Source organism: Aspergillus fischeri, genomic scaffold, assembly GCF_000149645.3.
Source record: "Aspergillus fischeri NRRL 181 1099437636266 genomic scaffold, whole genome shotgun sequence".
Lineage (NCBI taxonomy): Eukaryota > Fungi > Ascomycota > Eurotiomycetes > Eurotiales > Aspergillaceae > Aspergillus > Aspergillus fischeri.
In genome coordinates, this window is record NW_001509760.1 from 356602 (window position 1) to 377084 (window position 20483).

Genomic DNA, 20483 nt, shown 5'->3' on the forward strand with positions numbered 1-20483 from the left:
ATGCACTTAAGAACTCTAGTGATTATACTTGGGCTGGGTAATTGAATTTGGAACGAGCATATTAATGAACATCGCAGACAGAGAGAAAGGCTTAGCTCCATTTTCTCCGTACCATACATGTCGTACTTCCTACCCGATGAAAACCATCCATCCATATCATATCATTTACTCAGTCAGATAAAGTCAGTTCCGCGCCTTTCTCCAAAAACCCCTCTCTACTTTTGGATCAAATTTGACCATGACCCGAAGTGAGTAGTCCAGCGACATTGGGACGAGGATGCGAAGGAAAAGCGCAGGACGCAGAGGGGGAAATCAAACGAAACGCAATAGAGAATTGATCAAAGCACACCAGAAGATTATAGCAGATGAAAGAAAATGAATAAATGAGTCCCCTTCGCCAACGGAAAATCAGAGATAAAGAATGGGAAAAAGCACCAGGAACACCGCCACCTCCACCGTCGTCTAGGAGATGATTAGGAGATGATGAACGGGAAAGGAGAGTAATTGTTCTGGAGCGAGAGTGTGCACTCGTATCCACTATAGTGCGAGATGAACTTTTTTTTTTCTTTCTTTTTCAATTCTCTCGGGTTGGATGTCGATATAGTGGTTTGTTACTCGCCGTCACAGGGGAGACCACATACGACAGATCTCGAAGAATCAACTCTTGCGCATCAAGAATCGACGGGTATCAAATAGGGCAGGGCAGAGCGGGGTTACAGATGCTGCAGGCAACAATGAAGGCAAAATACGGACCATCGGGCCGCCCTCAGATCATGCTAGGTATGCAAATAAGGACCCCATCTACGCAGTGGGTTGATGCTGAGGGGGCATTCGATTGCCCACAGGCATGCCGGGGTACTGCCCACCAGCCTGTTGTTGCTGCTGCAAGCCCTGATAATAGGCCATCTGCTGCTGCTGTTCGTTCGTCATGTAACCTGGGTGCATGCCCGCAGGACGGGGAATATTCGACTGCTGAGGGTTGACGTTGGCGTGGTTAACATCCTCAGGTGTCTCTGCTGGCACCTCCGGAGCTTCAACGCCATTTTCGTTGGTGGCGGGATCGGGAGCGTTGAGGCAAGCCTGATGCGGAATTGGTTAGTTATGCTGGTCCCAGACCGAAAGTGCTCTGACAACTAACCTGGATGAGATTCTTGCCCTCGGCCTTCGTCACCAGTGGTTGAAGCTTGGGAGTGGTGAAAGTGTAGACGAGACCGGTCTCGGACACGACAAGCAACAATACTTGAGTACCTGTGAGGACGGAGAGCTCATAGGCCTGTTTTGCGATCGCATTGAACCGTCAGCAACTGTCCAATGTAGCTGATTATACGATAAATGTATTGAACAAGGGACTCAAATCGTAGAACAATCAAGTTTAAACAAGAAAACAGGCGGATAGAAAACGTGAGAGACTCGAGAGACAGGCGATAACCGCGGGCAGGGAGACGCCAAAGTACGCACCTTCTTCATGATACCCGCCTTCCGCTTGGAGAAGGTGATGTGGCGACGCGACTTATCTTGAATGAACTTGATCTCAATCTTTCTGCGCTCGCGACCGGGCTTGTCATCATCATCGTCATCGTCTTCTGCGCTCATTCTCGAGCGCTTGGGACCGCGGTTGTCAGCGGCGCCATTGCCGGCGGCCTGCTGCAGGTCGTCCTGGGTAGGAGAAGGGTTCTCCTCACCGACGGCGGTGATGTCGGCCATGATGGATCAAAAGTAGGTGATAAAAAGGTACGAAAAAGGATTAATCGAGTTGAGAAGCAAGTAATGGTAGAACCCTGGGGGTTGTGAACACGAATGCCCAAAGAGGAATGATGCTTTTGAGGGGGGGGAGGATGACCAAATCGAGTAACGCGTTTGCTTCGCAGGGTTTGGGTTCAGGACGAGAAGGAAAGAAAATCGGGAGGAGAGTCGAAGAAGGCAAAGTGCCGGTTGGGACAGGCAGGCGGTCAGTCACGTGAAAAGGTGGGTCGGGCAGTATCCACGAGTCAATACAGTACCGTTACACCGGAATCCTTAGGTACCTCGGCCGGCTGTATCAGCGTGTAGGCCTGACTAGGAGCCTCCTGAGTAGTCAATCACAGTTTCTAGCAGGAGGACGAATGATACATCTGTGTACGGAGTACGCCGTGTTCAAGTTTTTAAACTCAGTAATAAGAGTAACTCCAATGAATTTATGGCTGAGAGCGAAGCATTCATGAGCGGATCCTTACAATAATACTCGGTGCAAACGTAACGAGCTAATTGATTATACTTTGTCCAGACCCAGCGGTGGAAAAAGATGGACTTGGCAGAGCTGGTGATTGGACGATCCTTAGAAGATTCGATTTGGAGGCCAACTCACAGTTCGCGCTGTATCGTAATATTACCAGTAGCGACTGTCAGGTCGTCTTCACGAGAGTGCCTTGTCGCTGCAGGATTCGGATTCGACTCGATAATGGAACATCCAATTCCCTGACTACTCTCGGCTATATTATCTTAATTTTCATTATGGAGGCTACTACAGAGTGCCTAGAGACTAGTGAAGAAGTGTCTGACCAGTGTGTCTTTCATCGTCACGATCATAAGCACAAAACCTTGGAGCACCACCAAGTCGGCTGCATTCCATCCCTCGAGTAAGCCAAACTTTGGCCCCCATTCGCCCTTTATCATACACAGCAGCCTGTCTCCTCTGCATTTACAGATAAAACCTCAGTAGCCCAGTACATTCGACGATCAACGCACCACAACTGACAAGATAGTCTCACTATTAGCAATAGTTCATGTAATAATCCAGCCATAGAGATCACCTTACGCCGAATCCAATAGTGCACGCTGTATCATACGATCATGCATCTACCTTATGCATCGTGCAATATAAGTACCTCGATTACGGTTATTACAGTACCTTAGGTAGTGTTGATTAGGCTCTAAGATAGCACGAGGATTGGCTGTTGGAGCTCAGCGGTAACAACTCCAGCCGGTTCCTCGTGCGTCCTGCTTTAGGCTCTCGATACAGAGCACTTGGAAGATGGATTGCTGATACGAGTTATGTATCAGATAGCAGTGACTAACCGACCATTCCACCTAAGTTACAGGGTCGCCCGGGCTCCTTACGTTGAGCTGGCAGGGTCGCCCGGTAGGGCGACCCTGAAACTTAGGTGGAAGGGTCGGTTACTGCGAAAGTATGAAGCAATCCTCTGAATACTGCGAGTAAGTTGTATTGAGAGGTAATGCAATGAAGATAGATCTATGTTCCTATGGACAGACGGTGTGGCAATAGCCAAATCTAATCTAACACTCAAGTCATGATATTCCTGCATAATGACAAATGTTCAACGCTAATCTCCAGAAGCAGCGACACCAGCTCAGCCTGAAATTCTATTTTTACAAGACACATATAAAGGAGAAAGTCTCTCGAGGAGCCGGGTGGGAGAAAGACTCGACCGGGACACAATGTCACATCAAGGGTGAAAGTCCCCCAGAACAGGCAGATGGAAAGCCAGAACCAGTCAAGGACCTCGAACGGAAAATGCTCTTCGCTGAAAACCACTTGATTCCGATCTTGAGTGCGCCATTCTTGGCTGCGTCAACAACACAACGCTGGATCAATCAACAATGGAAGGATAGGACGTGGAAAGTCGGCATTCGGGCAAGAACCCATTCTGGCACCATCATTTCGAATTTCTTTTCTGTTTCTGTTGTGGGTTTTCCGTCCTGTGGCCAAACATGGTTCCCAAAGGAGGATATAAGCAAAGGAAAGAAAGAAACAAGGCAAAGTGGGAAAAAGACATGTGCAAGAATGGAAATGAAAATCTTCACAAAGCCCGAGGACCAGCCTCAGTATTAGTTGAGAGGTTCGTTCGATCAGTGTGGATGTTTTAATGCTGCTTTCTCACAGCGTAATCATGTACACCAGCACCACCGCCTCCCTTAGGTCCGAGCCAGACAATCTCAATGACACTGTGGCCCTCATCCTCTTCGCGCACATACCATTGGTGCACGTTGTCACCAACGACATAAGCTTCCCTCAACAACCAGCGGTCTTTGGTGACACCCGCTTGATCCTTGAGACGGAGAGGACCCAAGCGACCCTCATAACCACGGGGGTCTTCCTCCCAAGTCTTCTCAGTGTGGTCGAAGTTGATCGCATCATCGGGGGTATTTTCATCATAAGTGTACTTGACGAGAGAATAGCCGTTGGTCATGACCCAGAACGTGCGAACGGACTTGCCAGTGGAGTTGTTGACATATTCCTCCTGGTCGAAAACCCAGCGCCGAAGGACTGATTTACGACCTGCAGCGGCAGCAACTGTGGTCATCTTCACCACGTCCTTGGTATACCAGCTGTTCCAGTGGTGCAGAGACTCGATCTTCCGCCCAGACTCGTAAACACCGTCGACTTCACCCTTCATGTCCATCTGGTAGAGCGAAGGCCAAAGAGTAAGAGGAGTTTCACCGTATTTCTGAATGCACTGTCCGAGTTTCTGATCTCCGGGCTGCTCACCCCATGACTGGCACTCGTCGTAGTATTGCTCGAGGACATCGAGCAGCGGTTTGGAGACAAATACACCAGCACCTCCGAAGGCAATGTGTCCGAAGGTATCAACCTGCCAGCTGGCTTCGGACAAAGCACCAATATAATGCTTTTTGTTCACATCGAACAGCTTCAGTTCCTCGGCCACAGTGGGAAGGGATAACCAGAAGGTGTCATCATCGATAAAGCTGACCCATGTGGTTTGAGGGCGCTTGGTTCGGATGTGCTCAGCAAATGCCTGGACTAGGCCGAAATAACGAGCGGTGAAGTCAAGTGGAGACTTGATCAAAGTCAGGTCCAAGCCACGGTTACGGAAGTAAGTCATTTGCTTGTCCAAATCGTCGTCCGACTCTGGAACAAGAACGATAATACCAGCCTTGGTGTTACCATAAGAGTAAAGAAGCGAAGGAAGAAGGCGATCCAGACGGTCAGCAGTGGTAGCAAGACCGAACAGGAGCTTGTCCGTTTCATCAACCGCGTCGTCTGCAGCCACATCGACATCGATGATCGGGGGGCATGGCAATGAAGAATCCTTGTTATCCGGCGAAACAACCATGCCGCGTTCCATAACAGTCATAGGTGGGAGAACAGGCACATTGATGTCTTCAAGAGAACTGAATTCCGCTCTGGGGCTCACAAAGCGAGGACGGAAGTAGGCACGAGTATAATTCTTGCGAGGAAGCCATTCGGTGAAGGGCAAGGGAGGCATGATATTTGGATCGGCCTGGCAAGTCTTTGTAGAGTCAGGCGACGATGGTTGCAGCTGGATCTGAGGGGTCTGAGTTGTCGGCGCTACACGGTCGACCGGATGCTTGAACCGAAGGGCCGCATGATCGTAGCGTTGCATGCCCCAGAAGAACCCGATTATGGAGAAGAGCGCGATAAGAGGGAAAACGGTTTTGAGCCGAAAGACAGGCATCTTGGTGGAGTTATGAGGGCCAAGCGACTTTTTCCACATTAAAGTAATCGCGATGCTGCAGATTCACCGGATTGAAATATTATAAGGGTGCGTCTATCCGTATTAAGAGCACATCAACGGAAAGCGAATAGTCGTAAAGCGGATGCGTATCGCACTGCCGTCCAGAACTGGACAGGCTGGAGATGATTAAGTGGGAGGTTCTTGCGTAAATGAGTGGAATTGGCAAGATCAGGAGAAATTCTCTCCGATATGCTCAAAAAGACTGACAACGAGAGTCTGGCAGCGTCGAGACCTGCGACACGGTCACAAAAAGGAAAAAAGAGCGACAGGCGGATTGAAAGACGGCCCGGCAAGATTGTTCGTTTGAGATACGCCTCAGGAATGGGGTGTCGACAAAATCGTAAAGAGGTCCAACAAAGGAGACAAAGAAACAGCACAACTGGACTATGTGTCCAGGGCTAGAAAAGAGAATCAGGCGGATGGGGATGGAAGGTCGAGGATATAATTGTTGTCGAGGCCTGGAGGAGTAGAGAAGAAGGGAATAGGGGAAGAAGAGGGGGAGAAAGGGAAAAAAGTATGAGGGAAAGATGAAGACAGGAGACAGGCACAGGAACCGATCCAAGTGGGAATGCCGAAATACTGGACCACGGTTTGCGTTCGGGCCAAAGCTCCCACTTGGTAAATTAAATCTGTTTAAAAATCAAATTAAGCTCAACCGTCGTATTTTGCACTTTTCAAGGTGGATTAAACAGGAGGGTTGAAGAGGCAGAGACGATACTGATCGCTCTAAGATTTTGTACTGAGATCTGACAGTGAGCAGCAGGAAGAATTGGTCCGATCGAGAGATTGCAGGTTTGATGCAGAATCTCCCCAGGATCCCGGGAGGAGGAAAAATAAGGTATCCAAGAGTCTTCTACGCAAGCATGATTTTCATCCACATGAAACAGTGTATTATTTATGGTTGTTGACTGTTGACGCCTCCCGCAATTTCTTCTTTTCTATTTTCCGATTTCGCCATCTACCCAAGCAGCAAGTGCGTAGTAACAAGTTACGGTTGCAGATCACTGGACCGGAAAAGAAGAATGTCGCTCAGATGTATGGACTATTTATCTCTGGAATACGTACTGCGGGATCTTCCCAACTCCGCCAAGTGGGTGGTTGGTATTTTTCACTTCCGTCCTTCAAGACCCTTGCAACCAAGCCGATATGATGACAGTGCTCCCTAGATGGTAACTGTTTGACACATCGTTGGTTGGACGATCCCGGCTTCTCAAGCATGTTTTTCAGGAGATTGCTCTGCTAGAAGCAACACAAAGTGGTAGAAGAGAGATCAGACTTGATCTTGATCCTGCTGATCACATATATCTGAGAAAGCATCAACTTTTGTTGATTACTGTCCCAATGAGGAAAAGAAGTGGAAGGACTCAAGAGACAGGTGATACAACTCTGTACAGAGTAAGCTGCTGGAATGTGAGATTCTCCGTACAGTAGCTACTCTTCACTTGGATCTGACTCGATGCCACTGATACCATGTTTTTGAAGAGAAGTGGACAGGCTTATGACCTTACTACTATTATTATCACAGATATTGGCGTTGTTTTCCACTCTTGATACGTCGCTGTTGTGGTCAACCCCGGAATGGTTTGACGCCATATACTCCGTAGAGATATCCTAAATCTGTGGAATGTTCCAGTGGATGTTTGCAGCCATTTTTGTCTCAATCTCATGATTGATGTCATAACTATTATCTTCTCTACTTCATTCCCTTGAAATAGACATGGATAGCATGGTAATTGTTGCAGCATTTGCATTACTGATTGACTTCTGATACGCGCCATGTCAATTGCCAATACACATGAAACACTACTTAAAAAGACTTTGTCTGTTGGCTGTATTAATGCGTATCGACTGCGACTCAGAAAGACCCTTCAGCGATCTGCGCCATTCCCGTGTCTCCAGCCACTCAGGGACCACCATTAAAAGGGCTGCTGGGTCCGTAGCCCCACGGGCCGCGTGTCGTCTTCCACTGCCACCGTTATTTCTCCTACGTATTAGACAGGTATTACTCTCAGGTTGTCACTGGCTAGGGAGTACTCCGGAGATAGCCAGAAGTTAGGAACTACTATCTATATACGGAGCAAACTCCGGAGCCCTGACCCTGTTGCACAACGATACATACTTAGATATGGGCACGCCATAATCCTAATTACTCCGTAACGGCGGATGATCCGAAGACTCATAATAATGATGTGCTCAATTCCATTCTCCTCCCATAGCAAGGTCAAGTACCATTGTAAAGAGCTAATCTGCCTGGAGACCAAGCTATCAGGGATACTTCGTACACAGTCGTAATCAACTGACGATGTTGCTTTAAAATTTGCCGCCGGACTGGGATCCCGAACATGCTCCATAGCAAGTGCGCCTTGATATTCCGTGTACTTGCGACCCGGTCAACTGCACATTATTATCCTCAGCAGACAGCGTATGGAGTAACGCTACCTTGTTACTAGTCTTCTCATCTGAAGGTAAATACTGGATAATTTCCTGTTATTCGCATGTCCTCAGTGGCAACAAAGCGAAATGGCAAATCTGAGCCCTGTGACTGGACATCTGTGAGAGGAGGGGACTTGAATCCTTCTCGCAGTATCTGTGGGCCGTCACATTGTGGGTCGGGATCGGCCTGCTTGACCCCATGAGTGTGTTTGTCGCAATCCAATAATATACTTCAAACGATGCGCACTCGCACACAGCTGGGGGACGCGTGTACAAATACGGGTGTACATCCAGCAACAGAATCCATGGAAGTGTACGACAACCACGATTTTGAGAAGACAACACCTGCTTACGAACTCAAGACACGACTATCATCTGCCATGTATCGCCTGGTCAATAATATAAGGTACCGCCTCGTTTCCTAATTGCATCGACTCAGCAATACGAGGAAGGTTCTGCACAGCATAATCTCCAGTCCCAGCTAGTACTCCGTTGTCCATACATGGTTATCAATACGACCAGCCATTTAAGCTTGAACATATGCCTTGGCAAGCTGTCACCCCTTTTGCATTCTTTAGGAATCTGCAAAACATAGGAATCTGCACAAACGTTTCCAACATTTGTTGCACAGAACTACCTACCTACAAACCAGATGTAAATTACGCCAGTTACAAAAATGGAAAGTTTTTTCTATCAAAATATTTAATTATCCACAATGATGGACATCGCTTAGATAGATACGGAGTACTGACAGTGCAAATTTTGCGTGCCCCTGATGATCATGTTCATCCACGGAAACGCTCTGATTTCGTCGTCGCCTCAACCCCCCTATTCATGATTCGAGGTTTGCGCCGATCCAAGCCATGTTCCATTGGATTACCTTTTGCCAAGGCAACCGGTCAACTTCAGGGTGCTTGTGGCGACCAATCTTGCGTGCTGCCTTCAGGGTTCGTGGTTCGCAGTTCGTCAAGATCCGCTGAAGCCTCAGGGTCCATCTGCCACTGAAGTTTGACCACTTTGAGTAACCATTCACCACCGACCAGCCTATGGAGTACTACGAAGGTAATTGTACCTTGTACAGCAAGTGCTCAAGGCATAGACTACTCAACTATCACCACTATACATTTGTATCTGCTACTCTGCTTCGTAGAATGTTTTCATCCCCCTGTGTCAATTGATCGTTCGCTGTCGGGGCCAGGGAATAAACTCCGGACGCACCCCGTTGCTCTAGATAGCACACCTTTAACCAACAACTTGGCTCTTAATCTTTGCAGCTGTTTCAAAAGGGTGAGCCGAGACCATTTCGCTAACTGCTTATCGGACTAAGCAATATGCTTTGGCATCGCACAATACCGAAGTGGAGGAGCTGAAATATCGGGAGGAACAATAGGTATCAGTTCACAACTACTATCTAGTCTAACATGAAGATTGACGAGAATTAATCTCATTAATTTTTGTCTAGGTTCTACCCTACCACTCATATCTGAAGCAGTCGTAGAGATAGTTATCCCGATATTTGTTCAGTCGCGCCACCTCTTGGGCACCTTGGGAGATGGGTATATATATCCTAATCATTGACTCCTGTGTGAGCATAGTAAAGGATGAGGCCAATACAACTTCCGATCTCAACATTGAGGACCCTGAACATAATCTTAGAGCTCATATCCTTCTACACTAATATAGGAATCTGCTGAATCACGAGTTTCTCCACTCTCATCAACATGACAAGTATTGCAGATCCAATAACATGTATACCGTGTGTCATGTTTCAGACGTTCACCAAGAGGAACGAATATGTTCATTCCCTCGGCTGTGCCACCTAAGGACATACTTCCTCGCGTTGGACAAGATTGCCTCTTGTTTTAGATGCACCACCGCTTGAGACGTGCCACCACTTACGGCAGTTACCACCTTCAAGAAGTCTGTACCCTAACTAATGCAGCCTGTTGTGTGCCGTCCACCCACTTGCTTTGAAGTAGATCATCACCTTGTCTTCTGGTGGTACCGATCATGGCCGGTAAAGCAAAATTCTTCAGTCTTGCCATATAGCAGCAGTAGCTCCCAGTCTGCTGGCTGTGGAATGGCAAAAGCGAGGGTGTAACCAAAATGGTACTTGACGGAAGGGTTGGGTCTGCAAGCAGAAATATTCATTTCATCTGGCAATTGACTCTCTGCCGACCTCAGTTGCAGGGGGGTGAGACTTTAGACTAGATTTCGTGCAAATCGAAGGTGCAAAAAGCGCTACTCAGTAAGGTTCGGGTAGGCATGCATCCAAGGCTTGTGCTTATGCTCAAGAAGATTAAATGTAATCTCTATCATAATATCTGAGGTAAGATTTCTCATTCAGCATCGTAAGCACCTTCCCGGTCCTCGAAATTCATGAAGTCATCTGAAGCTTGATCGCCCATGATTATCTTCCACGCTTCCTTCACCGTGTCAATGAGCGCATCGTCAAAGGCAAGATCAAGGCTAGGAGGCGGGAAGGAGAGTATATTCGCCGACAGTGTGCTTCTTTGAATTCCAGGGATACCACGGACATCCTGGCTAGGGCGCCCCAACTGTGTAAAACGCAAGGACCACAAGATCTTTGCGTTGGGATCTGCACTGGACCGAAGGAGTTTGTGTATAGCAGTTTCAAGAAGCGATTGACCATCAGGTCCAGATATGGAGACACTAGAGTACAAGACACCTGGTATTTGTTAGCGGCGTACCAATCATTGTCAATGAACGGGACATAAAGCATAACAACAAAACGCTCATTATCAGGCTGTCAGAGGTAGGTCTCATCAATGCAATTACAGGCAATGTAGATAAGTATTCAAGAAGGTCATCATATGAGCGTATGGAAAGTGCTGCGTAAGAAGAACGAAAAGGAAATGCAACTTACTTTGTCCTGGTGGACACTCGCCAGTCTCGCTGGAGTGAATCAGAGTATATACTGGGGGCGAGTCATCTCTTTGACCCAAAAGAGCTCCTGGGAATACCACAACTGCGCACACAGGAATTGGGCCACCTTCTGCAGTAACCGGAAAGAGACTTTCCAGAGACGAAGAGACAACCGTGATTGACCGCGAAACCTTTTCATAATGAGCAGGGTCCAGGACATTTGCAGGAAGATCCCAGTTTGAACCAACTAGGAATCGAGTTTTAATCGACTCATCATTGGCAAGTTGAGCCTCTATACGTCCGACGTCGCTATCGTCGGCCTCAATGGGGCCATTTCTGACCGACTGGATCCCAGAATCCAAGACGTACACTCCGCCCCCGACAGCGAGAGCTCGGCAGCCCACTTGAGAGATCTCGGACCCTCCACCCCATTTGGCAACCAAACTTCCAAATCCAGGACCGAAGACACCGATAGAGGTCAAGTGCCTCTTGATGCGCGTTACCGCATATTCGGCTGATGTCTGGGTTGGAGAACTTTGGGCCAATGAAAGCGACAGAAGGGGATCGTGAAGCTCGGCAGGGACTTGAAAACTGGAGGTGAGATAGTCCGGGAACGAACCGGTCAGATCCTCCTGTTCCGACGAGCTTTCGTCATCCTGTTGAGGCTTGGCGATGTGTCGGAGAAATCTCATCAGCGTTCGCTTTGATTTAACGCTGATCACATCATCGGCGAAAACATCTTCGCGGCTACTCGGCACACGGTACAAATCTGAGAATGCATTGACAGTCGTGCTACTGCTCCCAGAAGCCGAGTTGCTCGAAGGTCTGTAAATCCACCAGCTTCCAACGGCCTGAAATTCAAGCTGGCGGTAGACCTTCGAGGACACTAGCGTGGGCAACAACGCAGATCGGCAGTAAATCAGTTGCGGTGACAACGTAAGTGTGTATGCTCGAGAAGAAGCTAGCTGAGCATTGCACTCCTCTGTTTGCTGAGGCCTCAAGATGGACGCGTCTTCAAAGGGGAAAGACTTGGGTTCTAGCTTATCAACACCAGTCAGCAAATAATGGTAGCACATATAAAGGGCAGCAAAATACCTTGATTCACTTGGGAAACCCAGTCCTCAGCTTCCTGAAGGCTGAATGCTGCCTCAGGGCCTCCATAATATGGGTTACGGTCAACGTGAAGTACCTTCTTGCCTGACCGGGAGAGGGCCCTAAAAGAGTTGAAAGTCAGCAACAGAACGAGTAAAGCAGCTGCTAATTATCGACTCACAATGCCAGAAGCGACTGCGCCAGCCCTGTACCAGAGATTGTTACATCCCATGGCGTTTCTGCCAACGACTCCATCCTGAGAATGGAAGTTGCAAGGCGTACAGAGCCGAGAAAAAAAGATTCAATGTGATGCTATATGATGAGCAAACCCAGCTATCATCACGTCGGGTGGCAGGCAATGGAGCACTTCCTAGCAAGCAGGAATCTCCTGCCCATGTATGCGGTGGAAGTTTTCATCCGTCCTTGAAAGGAAGAGCTTTAAGGGAAATAAAATAGAAAGCGACGGAGACACGCAGAAATACTTCCGTCCTGATCCGCATCGATAGTGCGGCACGTGATGAAGCTCGGGCCATATTCTTCGCGGTCGAGATACCCAAGGAGCAAGATATATTCTGCTCGACTGTTGATTTTCCATGTTCGCTTGGTTCTTTTTCACTGATGAAAGCTATTCCTCCACAGCTTAGCATTCCGCGGCTGCCGTGCTTTCATCGAGACGATCTGCTAGATTAATCTTCTACATGGCTTTCGGAGCACCGAGTCGAGCTATGCCAAAATTCAACTATTCCGAATCAAGTTAGACAGCTTCGCTACCTGAGCACCTTTAAAAATTGCTCTCTCAAAGGATCTTCCCTTCTTCCTAGCACACCACTCCCCAGTGCTCTGCACGGCATTCTGCGCTCTACCATAGCAGATTCGTCTCATACCGACAAGCCTTCATTGGTCTTGTCCTTACAGGGAGTGGTAGATCGGATTATATCACTCTGTATCTGCTGCTCCGGATGGAGACATCTGATGGAAGCGGTTCGTTTGTAGTGATACATATCGTCATATTGTAGCTCTCTGTGCTGTGGAAAAGGTAGACAGATGGCATATACATGTAGCAACCTTAGTACAAATTCCTAACGCCTGGGTGGACACGGCGCATCGTTCGACTGCCGCGTTTCTTGTCACCACGACGTCAAGCGGTACATCAAGCCCGCATACTGGAGGGTTAGGCCTTAGCCTTCGAGTAGCTTTCTCCAGACTCCGTCGAGAGAGGCGTGTGATGAAGATAGCGACGCATGTGCATATAGCTTCGAATCCTAAAATACGTTTGTGATAGAAGCATTGCAGCTCGTCTCACTCCTCGCCTTCTTCCACGACTTTGGCGCGAATAATCTTGACCTCGTCGACCGGCCTATCCTCGGAATTCGTCTTGACGAGTCCCATTCGCTGTATTACTCGCATTCCGCTTTTCACTCGACCGAAAATTGTGTGCTTTCCATCTAACCACGGTGTAGGCGCAAGGGTGATGAAGAACTGGCTGCCGTTGGTGTTTGGTCCACTGTTCGCCATGCTCAACACACCAGCTCCTGTGTGCTTGAGACCCGGATGAATCTCATCCTCAAACTTCTCGCCGTAGATTGAACTGCCTCCCCTGCCGGTACCAGTAGGATCGCCGGTCTGTACCATGAAGTTGGGGATAATGCGGTGGAAAATCACGTTGTTGTAATAACCTCGTTGCGCCAGAGTCGCGAAATTCCTGCAAGTCTAGTCAAGATATCAGCATGTGAAGAGCGCCCAGGTCGAAGGATAAGTTCCTTGCTTACCTTTGGCGCATGCTCGTTGTAAAGCTCTACTGTGAACGAGCCCTAGAATACGTTATTAGAGCCAATTGTGGTGTGGCCACAGGATAGTCCCTACCATGCTCGTATCAAATACCACGTCAGTCGCCATTATTTTTCTGAAAGTAATCAAAGAAAGAAATTAGATGACTTCGAATAGTGCTTCCAACAGAGCAGAAGGTTGTATTCGAGCTTCCTAATGATCTCGCGGCGGGGATGGAGATGCTTGTCTTGGCATCTATCATTGGGAAACACAGAGCTTCGACACTTGTCTCTCTTTGGTTAAAACAACCTCCTACAGCTATGGACTGATTCCCAACCACAGAGCAACCAGATGAATATTCTCTACTTAAGCTGAAGATTACCCCTCTTTCTCTACCCCTTTACTCGTGACCCAGAGTCTCGCAGTTGTCATGGACGAGGTCAGTCCACTTGCGGAGCTCTTGGGGCAGGCCATCTACCAGTATACGAAGATCAAACCTTTCCTACCGACATACGGCCATCTGCTCGTTTCGGCTCTCTTTCCCATTTACATTGGCGCCCATGCATCCCTTTCGAGACCCTCGTCTGCTGCCAAACCTCCCAAGAAAGACACGAATAACACCGAAACAGACAATGAGGAAGAAGACGAGGAAGGACTGGGTCCCGTCCAGAAGATGGAGGGCCTTGAGCCCAGTGATGCGCTGATGTTCCCTTTGACTGCCGGTCTCACTCTCGGTGGTCTCTATTTGATCATCAAATGGTTGGATGATCCAGCCATATTGAACAAGGTCCTAAGCTTTTACTTTTCTCAGATGGGCCTCTTTTTCGCAGTCGCATTCCTCAAGGACTGTCTTTTGGTCTTTCGATCCTTTCTTTTCCCTCGCCGATATCGATACGCTGGCAAGATCTGGAAGGCGAAACAGTCGGAACGAGTTTTCATAGCCGCTGAGCAGGACTCTACGCAGGGGTCGGCCCAATTCCGCCATACTCCCCTTCCCGGAATTTTTGGCTCGATTCCATTACCTACTGCCTTGGTCGCAGGCCTTTGGGCGTGTCGCAACGTCGCGTATCAGAGGCTGAAGCTGCGGGCTCACGTGCGCGGCCTCTTCACCGGCGAATGTCTGGTGGGCCTGCTGGACGTAATCAGTGCGCTGCTGGCCCTGTCCGCTGTTGGGTATTTCGCATTTGTTGCGAAACCATGGTGGCTAACGAACTTTCTGGGTTTCAGCTTCTGTTACGGTGCGCTGCAGTTCATGTCGCCATCAACATTCAAAACTGGGTCACTTATTCTGAGCTCGTTGTTCCTCTATGATATCTACTTTGTTTTCTATACCCCGTTAATGGTGACAGTCGCTACAAAACTAGATGTACCTATCAAGCTCTTGTTTCCCCGGCCACCTGCTCCCGGTGAAGCTCCGGACGTTGTTTCCTTGGCGATGCTGGGGCTGGGGGACATTGTCATTCCCGGTATGATGGTGGGACTGGCGCTCCGATTTGACCTGTTTCTCTACTACAGAAAGAAGGGCATCGAAAAAGCGCGGCTCGAATCCAAGGGGCAGGAGATCATCAAGCCCCAATACCAGTCTGCGACCGGCGGCTGGGGTGAACGTTTCTGGGCTTGGCCCGTGGCACCGCGTGGACGTGAGCTAGAGCCCCCGTACAGGGATGCAAAGTCCTTTCCCAAACCTTATTTCAAGACCAGCTTGATTGGGTACATTGTCGGAATGATATCGACTCTTGCGGCCATGCAATACTCCAACCATGCTCAACCCGCTCTTCTTTATCTAGTTCCTGGAGTTCTTGCGTTCCTGTGGGGAACTGCGCTCCTCAGAGGAGAACTTCGCGAGATGTGGGAGTTCTCTGATGCCGAGGAAAGCGACGAGGAGGGTACAAACGAGAAGGAGGAAAAGAAGGGAGATGAAGCTCCAGCTAAGAACACAAAGAGTCTCCTTATGCGAATCCTGTCAGGCGATATCAAAGCAGTATACTCTGAAGAGCCCGAAGATGCCACGAAGAAAAAGGAGGAGAAGAAATCCGAGAGTATGGAGACCAAGGATTCAGCGCAAGTTGATGGAGGACCAGATGGCAAATCGCAAGGTGCAGACGAGGGGAAGGAATTGGACTTAGTTTCAATATCCATCTCGCTGCCCAGGAAAGGCAAGACCAGATCACGCAAATCCCAGGCCGACAGGGTTGAGTCACCCACAAGCGAGAAGAGCTTGTCTGTCCCGAGTGCAGCAAATCGTGATGACGAGCCACCGGCCAAGAGACAGCGAAGAAGTCCTAGAATCGCCGAAGCCAGTGCCTCTTAGTTTTACTTTTTGGGAATGATTTCTATGAACGGGTTGCATGGGATGTTTGCGTTTCGCAATTTGGTTCGGATAGATGGAGTTGGGACGGTCGAACCCGGCATGCATATCCACTGGAAGGTAGAAAATGGTAGAATGATCTGTTTCAAAAGTTCCTTCAAAGATTTCAAATGGTATCGTCATCGTCCTTAAAAGTTAAGATATACAAGGTAATCCGCCCGGATCAGCAGCTATCAAGGATCCGTTTCATATCATCCCATCGTTGCGCGGAGATGTCAACCAGCTGCTTCAGCTCTCTAGTGTCCGCTGCCCATCCGCCGTTCTTCTCCATTTTCACAATCACTGTCTTCCCTTGTCCCGCGTTCTCTTTGTCGACCACGATACAAATCCTCTCCTGGCTCAAACTCTCCTCATATCCATCGGGGTCAGCGAGGATCCACCTTCGCTGGATGCCTTTCCTGCCACTTTCCTCAATCTTCCTCTCTTCTTCAGCATCGGGAATAATGACCTTTCTCCACCCAGAAGCTGCATCTGCCTCGAAGACGCAGAACGAGCTAGCGACAGGCATACCTCGCAAAGACAGTTTGTGCGCCTCAGAAACAGCTTCCGAGCACACCACCATCTCGTTATCGACGTCCCACCATGCCTTGGGCAATTTCGTATCCCGAAGTGCAGCCAGAACAGCGGCCCAGGCAGCATCGAAAGGATTGCCCGCTAACGAGATGATCATCACATCTATGTACAGCACCCAGAACGCTTTGATTTCTGGGCTCTTGGCACTCGCATCGCCCTCTTGAGCATCCACATCCATCTGCTCATCCTCATTATGCCGTTCCAGCTCCTCTGCTCCCAAGTTCGGCGGCTGATACCAGATTCGCATATCCTCTGCGCGCACTAAGCGGGTGCTATGTAGGAGTGATAAGATCTGATGTGACAGCGACTGCGCCAGCGCCGAGGGTGGAGCGCCAGGGATAAATCCAGGTGCGCAGCCAGTGCTGAGTGAAAGGTTCGGCACGAGCAAATTAAGATCTTGGATATGTGATTCGTCGTCCTCATCATCGTTGTCATCGCTGGCTGCCACAGTCGGCTTCTCAGAGGTATCAATTAATTTCCGCCGCTTGTTCATAGAGGCAGGTGCCGATGCTCGCGATACACTCCACGAGGCAATGTCATCGGTATGAAGAATCTCAGCGCGAACCCCGCAGACCGCCGCAGTGTCGCCGATTCTTACCACGGCACTGCCGTTCGTATGTGTTAAAGAGCCTGTGTTCGCAGAAGTAACGCGGAACTGGGAGGTAGCACGGCCATTGGCTCGAATAGAGGGCTGATTGCTTGAGGGAGGAGGTGATAGATGGGCAAGAAGGTAGGCGTGAGGTTGGAGCCGGGCAAATTGAGATGGTGGCAGTGAGAGGGATGGCGGAGCTGACGGTGCAGCTGTCGATGCTGCAGCGGGAGCCATTCTAGTAAAGGACCACAATCAAATCGCAGCTTGATTAATGAGCAGTCGACGGTTGCCTTCTTTGACTCGTCGCTTGTTCTGCGAAAAGAAAATAATGCAGCATTGAATTCCCTAGTTTTAGGCGGCAGAATCGTCTCCACCTCCGGAAGCGGTGAGAGACCTTTATCCACGACACGTGATATAGGAGTATCACTTCAACTATCAAGTACTCCATAGGTACTTTCAACCGTTAAGAAGCTACGAGTTTCACACTCCAATGCTTTGAATACGGGACGTAACTAGTCCATTTGCCCATCTTATGCTCTGATCTAAGAGGATTATGAAGAGCAATGAAGGCGGTATTCATGACCCTTCGAGATTGTTCGAATGATTGAACACCCTGACGAGTCTTCCCTTGCGCATCTGGCTTGCACATAGAGCGGATTATGATGGATTTCTAGAAGTTGCGCAGTATAGGTCATTGAATCAGCAGTTGCATCAGGCGAGACACCAAGGTTAAACCTATAACCAAAAGCCGACAGATGAAACAGGAAATTAAACACGCGGAGCTCTGCAAATGAACAGTAGCTCAGGGGCCATGGTTCATGATGCAATCGATATCGGTTTTCTAGCGCATTGTGATAGACCGGTTCGGCCAATATCACTCTTTTAAGTATGAAGTCAAAAGATCGTCGCTTTATCTTCTAATTATAAATACGAGAAGCCGTCGATCCCATTGGTTCCCGAATAACTCGGTTGAGATGGATCCCCAGTGGTTTCTGCGATTGACTCGGAGACTGACCATGAGTATCCAACTGCATATCTCTGTGTCGGTTGAGCTTGCTGCTTTCACTAACGAAGAGAAGAGGCAACGCAGACAGTCAATAGGAGCGTGTGAACTGCGCAATCGCTGGTCATCACGCAAGAACCCCCCTCTTTTTGATGCTCTCCGGTCGTTTGATTGGAGTGGATCACAACTATTAAGGTTGCGAGCTCATGGCTTCTTCCACATTCTCGTGTTGATCGATATATGACTCGTGTTCAACCCTTTTCTCTTAGGCGAAACCCCACGAAAATCTGGTCATCGTTTCCATTTTTACTTCTCCGCCCGAAATGCGGATGATGAACTGGTTCAGATCTCAGATCAGGAGCACACTTTGTACATGTGGCGCCCTGGGGATGTATCGCAGTCTCGTATTCTGCGGGAGGAGCCAATTTTATGGTCCATCACATAGTCTGTGTTGAGCGCACGGTCGACCCGACCTTCGTTTGAGATCTGCTATAAGCCAGACTTAACATAAAACGGGATCTCTTGGGTTAGTTGTAGAAAAGTACGGCAAAGGATGACTGTCGTGTATTCTATCAATAATGAGATTGTGGTATAGCCGGGAAATGCAGCGAAATCGAGATGAACTCGGCTTTACTGCAAGTCCGAAGCATGGAGGTCTGTCTCGCGGTTCGCCTGAGGAGCGACAAATGAGAGATGCCCTAGTCAGCCCTTGTTCACCGACATACATAGAGAACGCCTTCGATCTCAGCCGCAGTAATGATTCGCCTGTCATATCGCCCTTGTCACCGGACGACCATGCTCGAGATCACTTTCTGGCGCAAAGAAAAAGAGACGACAGCCTTCCTCTCACCGGTGGAGGTACCCAGACTTCTTTTCAATCTATCGTTAGATGGGACACTGATGATGAAATCAACTGCTGGAGCGATGCGGCCACAGCCGGTGCGGTGCTTTCTCTGCTTCACAAGGAGCCACCCAGCCCGCCACCTTGCGCGCAGCCTCGATTTGATAGAAATGCCTCAGATGAACAGAGATTGACATGTGTTGTCTGCTTCGACGACCTCGACGATGGATGTTACCCACAGCCTCCCATTGCAGCTGGCTGCGATCATGGGTTCGTGCCCGGGATGCATATTTGCTTCACCTGCCTTCGTCGAAGTCTTGACAAGCAGCTTTCGTCAGGCGCTACTTTTCTGTCATGTCCAATTTGCCTTGAGCAGCTATCCGACGAGGAGGTACAACGATGGTCCAGCAGACGAACCTTCCAGGCGTATGATGCCAAGCGAACTTGGCAAATCCTGGAAGAAGATGCTGAATTCGTCCCATGTGTCAGAAAAGATTGCGGATATGGACAGCTACATGCTGGTGGGCTCGAGGACCCAATCGTTGTTTGCGGTTCCTGTGGCACTCGAACCTGCTTCATTCATCGTGATACAGTTTGGCATGAAGGGTTGACCTGCGAGGAGTACGATCGGCTAGTCAATCCGAGATCCGACTCGCCGGAGCTACGGAGGAACGCCGGCAGAGAAGCTCGGCGTTTATTTCCAGGATTAAGCAAACTAAGGACGCCCCGAAGAGGAGTTGAGAGCGATGCAAGGCTCGGATGCAGTTCTGGAAGGCCACATGGCCGGCTGGATTCGACGAATGAGGAGCTTTCGAGCAGCCGAACGATTCATGAGCTTTCCAAGCCATGTCCGAGCTGCCAGGCGCAGACAGAGCGAGCTGGAGGATGCAAATTCATGCGATGTAAGCAGAGTTCCCCCTTTGGTATATATGTTGGCTAACGGTTGTCGTTCTGGGACAGGTTGCTTATGTCGGCAGAACTGGTGTTGGGACTGTGGGATTCGGTGGCAGCCAGGCCATCTTGAGATTGACTGTCTTTACCAGAAAAAATAGAATAGAATACCAAGGCCCCAAAACGTCTTCATTGTCACTGCTGGACAGAGTAGTATTCAACATCCGTCTCACTGCGTGTATGCTTACGAACATTATCAGCCTCAATTCGCATTTTTCACTGTGTAATTCAAAGCTGACAGCGTTGAATTTAGCCCACTCATGAGTGATTATGCTTGATTGCTTGCTCACTGAATCATTCATATGCATAAATCCCCGCTAATGCAGGCCTTGTTGGCGTCGTCACCATCTTCTCAGTCTTTGGACGTGTGATTGGGGGAAAGCCATAATGGCTGGCGCTAAATCCAGCAATCTCACTTGTTGTTTCTTCGCCAGTTAGCTTGAAGAACAGCGGAAGGAAATCAAGGCAGTATCACAATCCTT

At 49.0% G+C, this 20483-nt stretch overlaps 7 protein-coding genes across 7 annotated transcripts, besides 1 other annotated feature; 2 read left to right on the forward strand and 5 right to left on the reverse strand.

Annotated features, from left to right (window-relative positions):
- Positions 1–801: 801 nt before the first annotated feature.
- On the reverse strand, positions 802–1704 carry NFIA_048320 (MADS-box domain-containing protein; the record flags this gene model as incomplete). Its single annotated transcript, XM_001257391.1, has 3 exons — positions 802–1080; positions 1139–1273; positions 1459–1704. The coding sequence occupies 3 exons, from the start codon at positions 1702–1704 to the stop codon at positions 802–804; spliced, it is 660 nt and encodes a 219-aa protein (XP_001257392.1).
- Positions 1705–3860: 2156 nt separating this feature from the next.
- gfsA (glycosyltransferase family 31 protein) lies at positions 3861–5435 on the reverse strand (the record flags this gene model as incomplete). Its single annotated transcript, XM_001257392.1, has 1 exon — positions 3861–5435. The coding sequence occupies one exon, from the start codon at positions 5433–5435 to the stop codon at positions 3861–3863; it is 1575 nt and encodes a 524-aa protein (XP_001257393.1).
- A 3068-nt stretch (positions 5436–8503) lies between these two features.
- Positions 8504–8536: a microsatellite.
- Positions 8537–10267: 1731 nt separating this feature from the next.
- NFIA_048340 (putative Rab geranylgeranyl transferase escort protein) lies at positions 10268–12161 on the reverse strand (the record flags this gene model as incomplete). Its single annotated transcript, XM_001257393.1, has 4 exons — positions 10268–10617; positions 10816–11850; positions 11910–12028; positions 12088–12161. 4 exons carry the CDS (start codon positions 12159–12161, stop codon positions 10268–10270), a joined length of 1578 nt encoding a protein of 525 aa, XP_001257394.1.
- A 1044-nt stretch (positions 12162–13205) lies between these two features.
- Positions 13206–13802, reverse strand: cyp1 (putative peptidyl prolyl cis-trans isomerase (CypC); the record flags this gene model as incomplete). The annotated part of the gene is made up of 3 exons (XM_001257394.1): positions 13206–13616; positions 13676–13717; positions 13770–13802. The coding sequence occupies 3 exons, from the start codon at positions 13800–13802 to the stop codon at positions 13206–13208; spliced, it is 486 nt and encodes a 161-aa protein (XP_001257395.1).
- A 301-nt stretch (positions 13803–14103) lies between these two features.
- Positions 14104–15984, forward strand: NFIA_048360 (aspartic endopeptidase; the record flags this gene model as incomplete). The annotated part of the gene is made up of 1 exon (XM_001257395.1): positions 14104–15984. One exon carries the CDS (start codon positions 14104–14106, stop codon positions 15982–15984), a length of 1881 nt encoding a protein of 626 aa, XP_001257396.1.
- A 220-nt stretch (positions 15985–16204) lies between these two features.
- Positions 16205–17440, reverse strand: NFIA_048370 (3' exoribonuclease family protein; the record flags this gene model as incomplete). The annotated part of the gene is made up of 1 exon (XM_001257396.1): positions 16205–17440. One exon carries the CDS (start codon positions 17438–17440, stop codon positions 16205–16207), a length of 1236 nt encoding a protein of 411 aa, XP_001257397.1.
- Positions 17441–18787: 1347 nt separating this feature from the next.
- NFIA_048380 (BRcat and Rcat domain-containing protein) lies at positions 18788–19990 on the forward strand (the record flags this gene model as incomplete). The annotated part of the gene is made up of 1 exon (XM_001257397.1): positions 18788–19990. The coding sequence occupies one exon, from the start codon at positions 18788–18790 to the stop codon at positions 19988–19990; it is 1203 nt and encodes a 400-aa protein (XP_001257398.1).
- Positions 19991–20483: the final 493 nt, after the last annotated feature.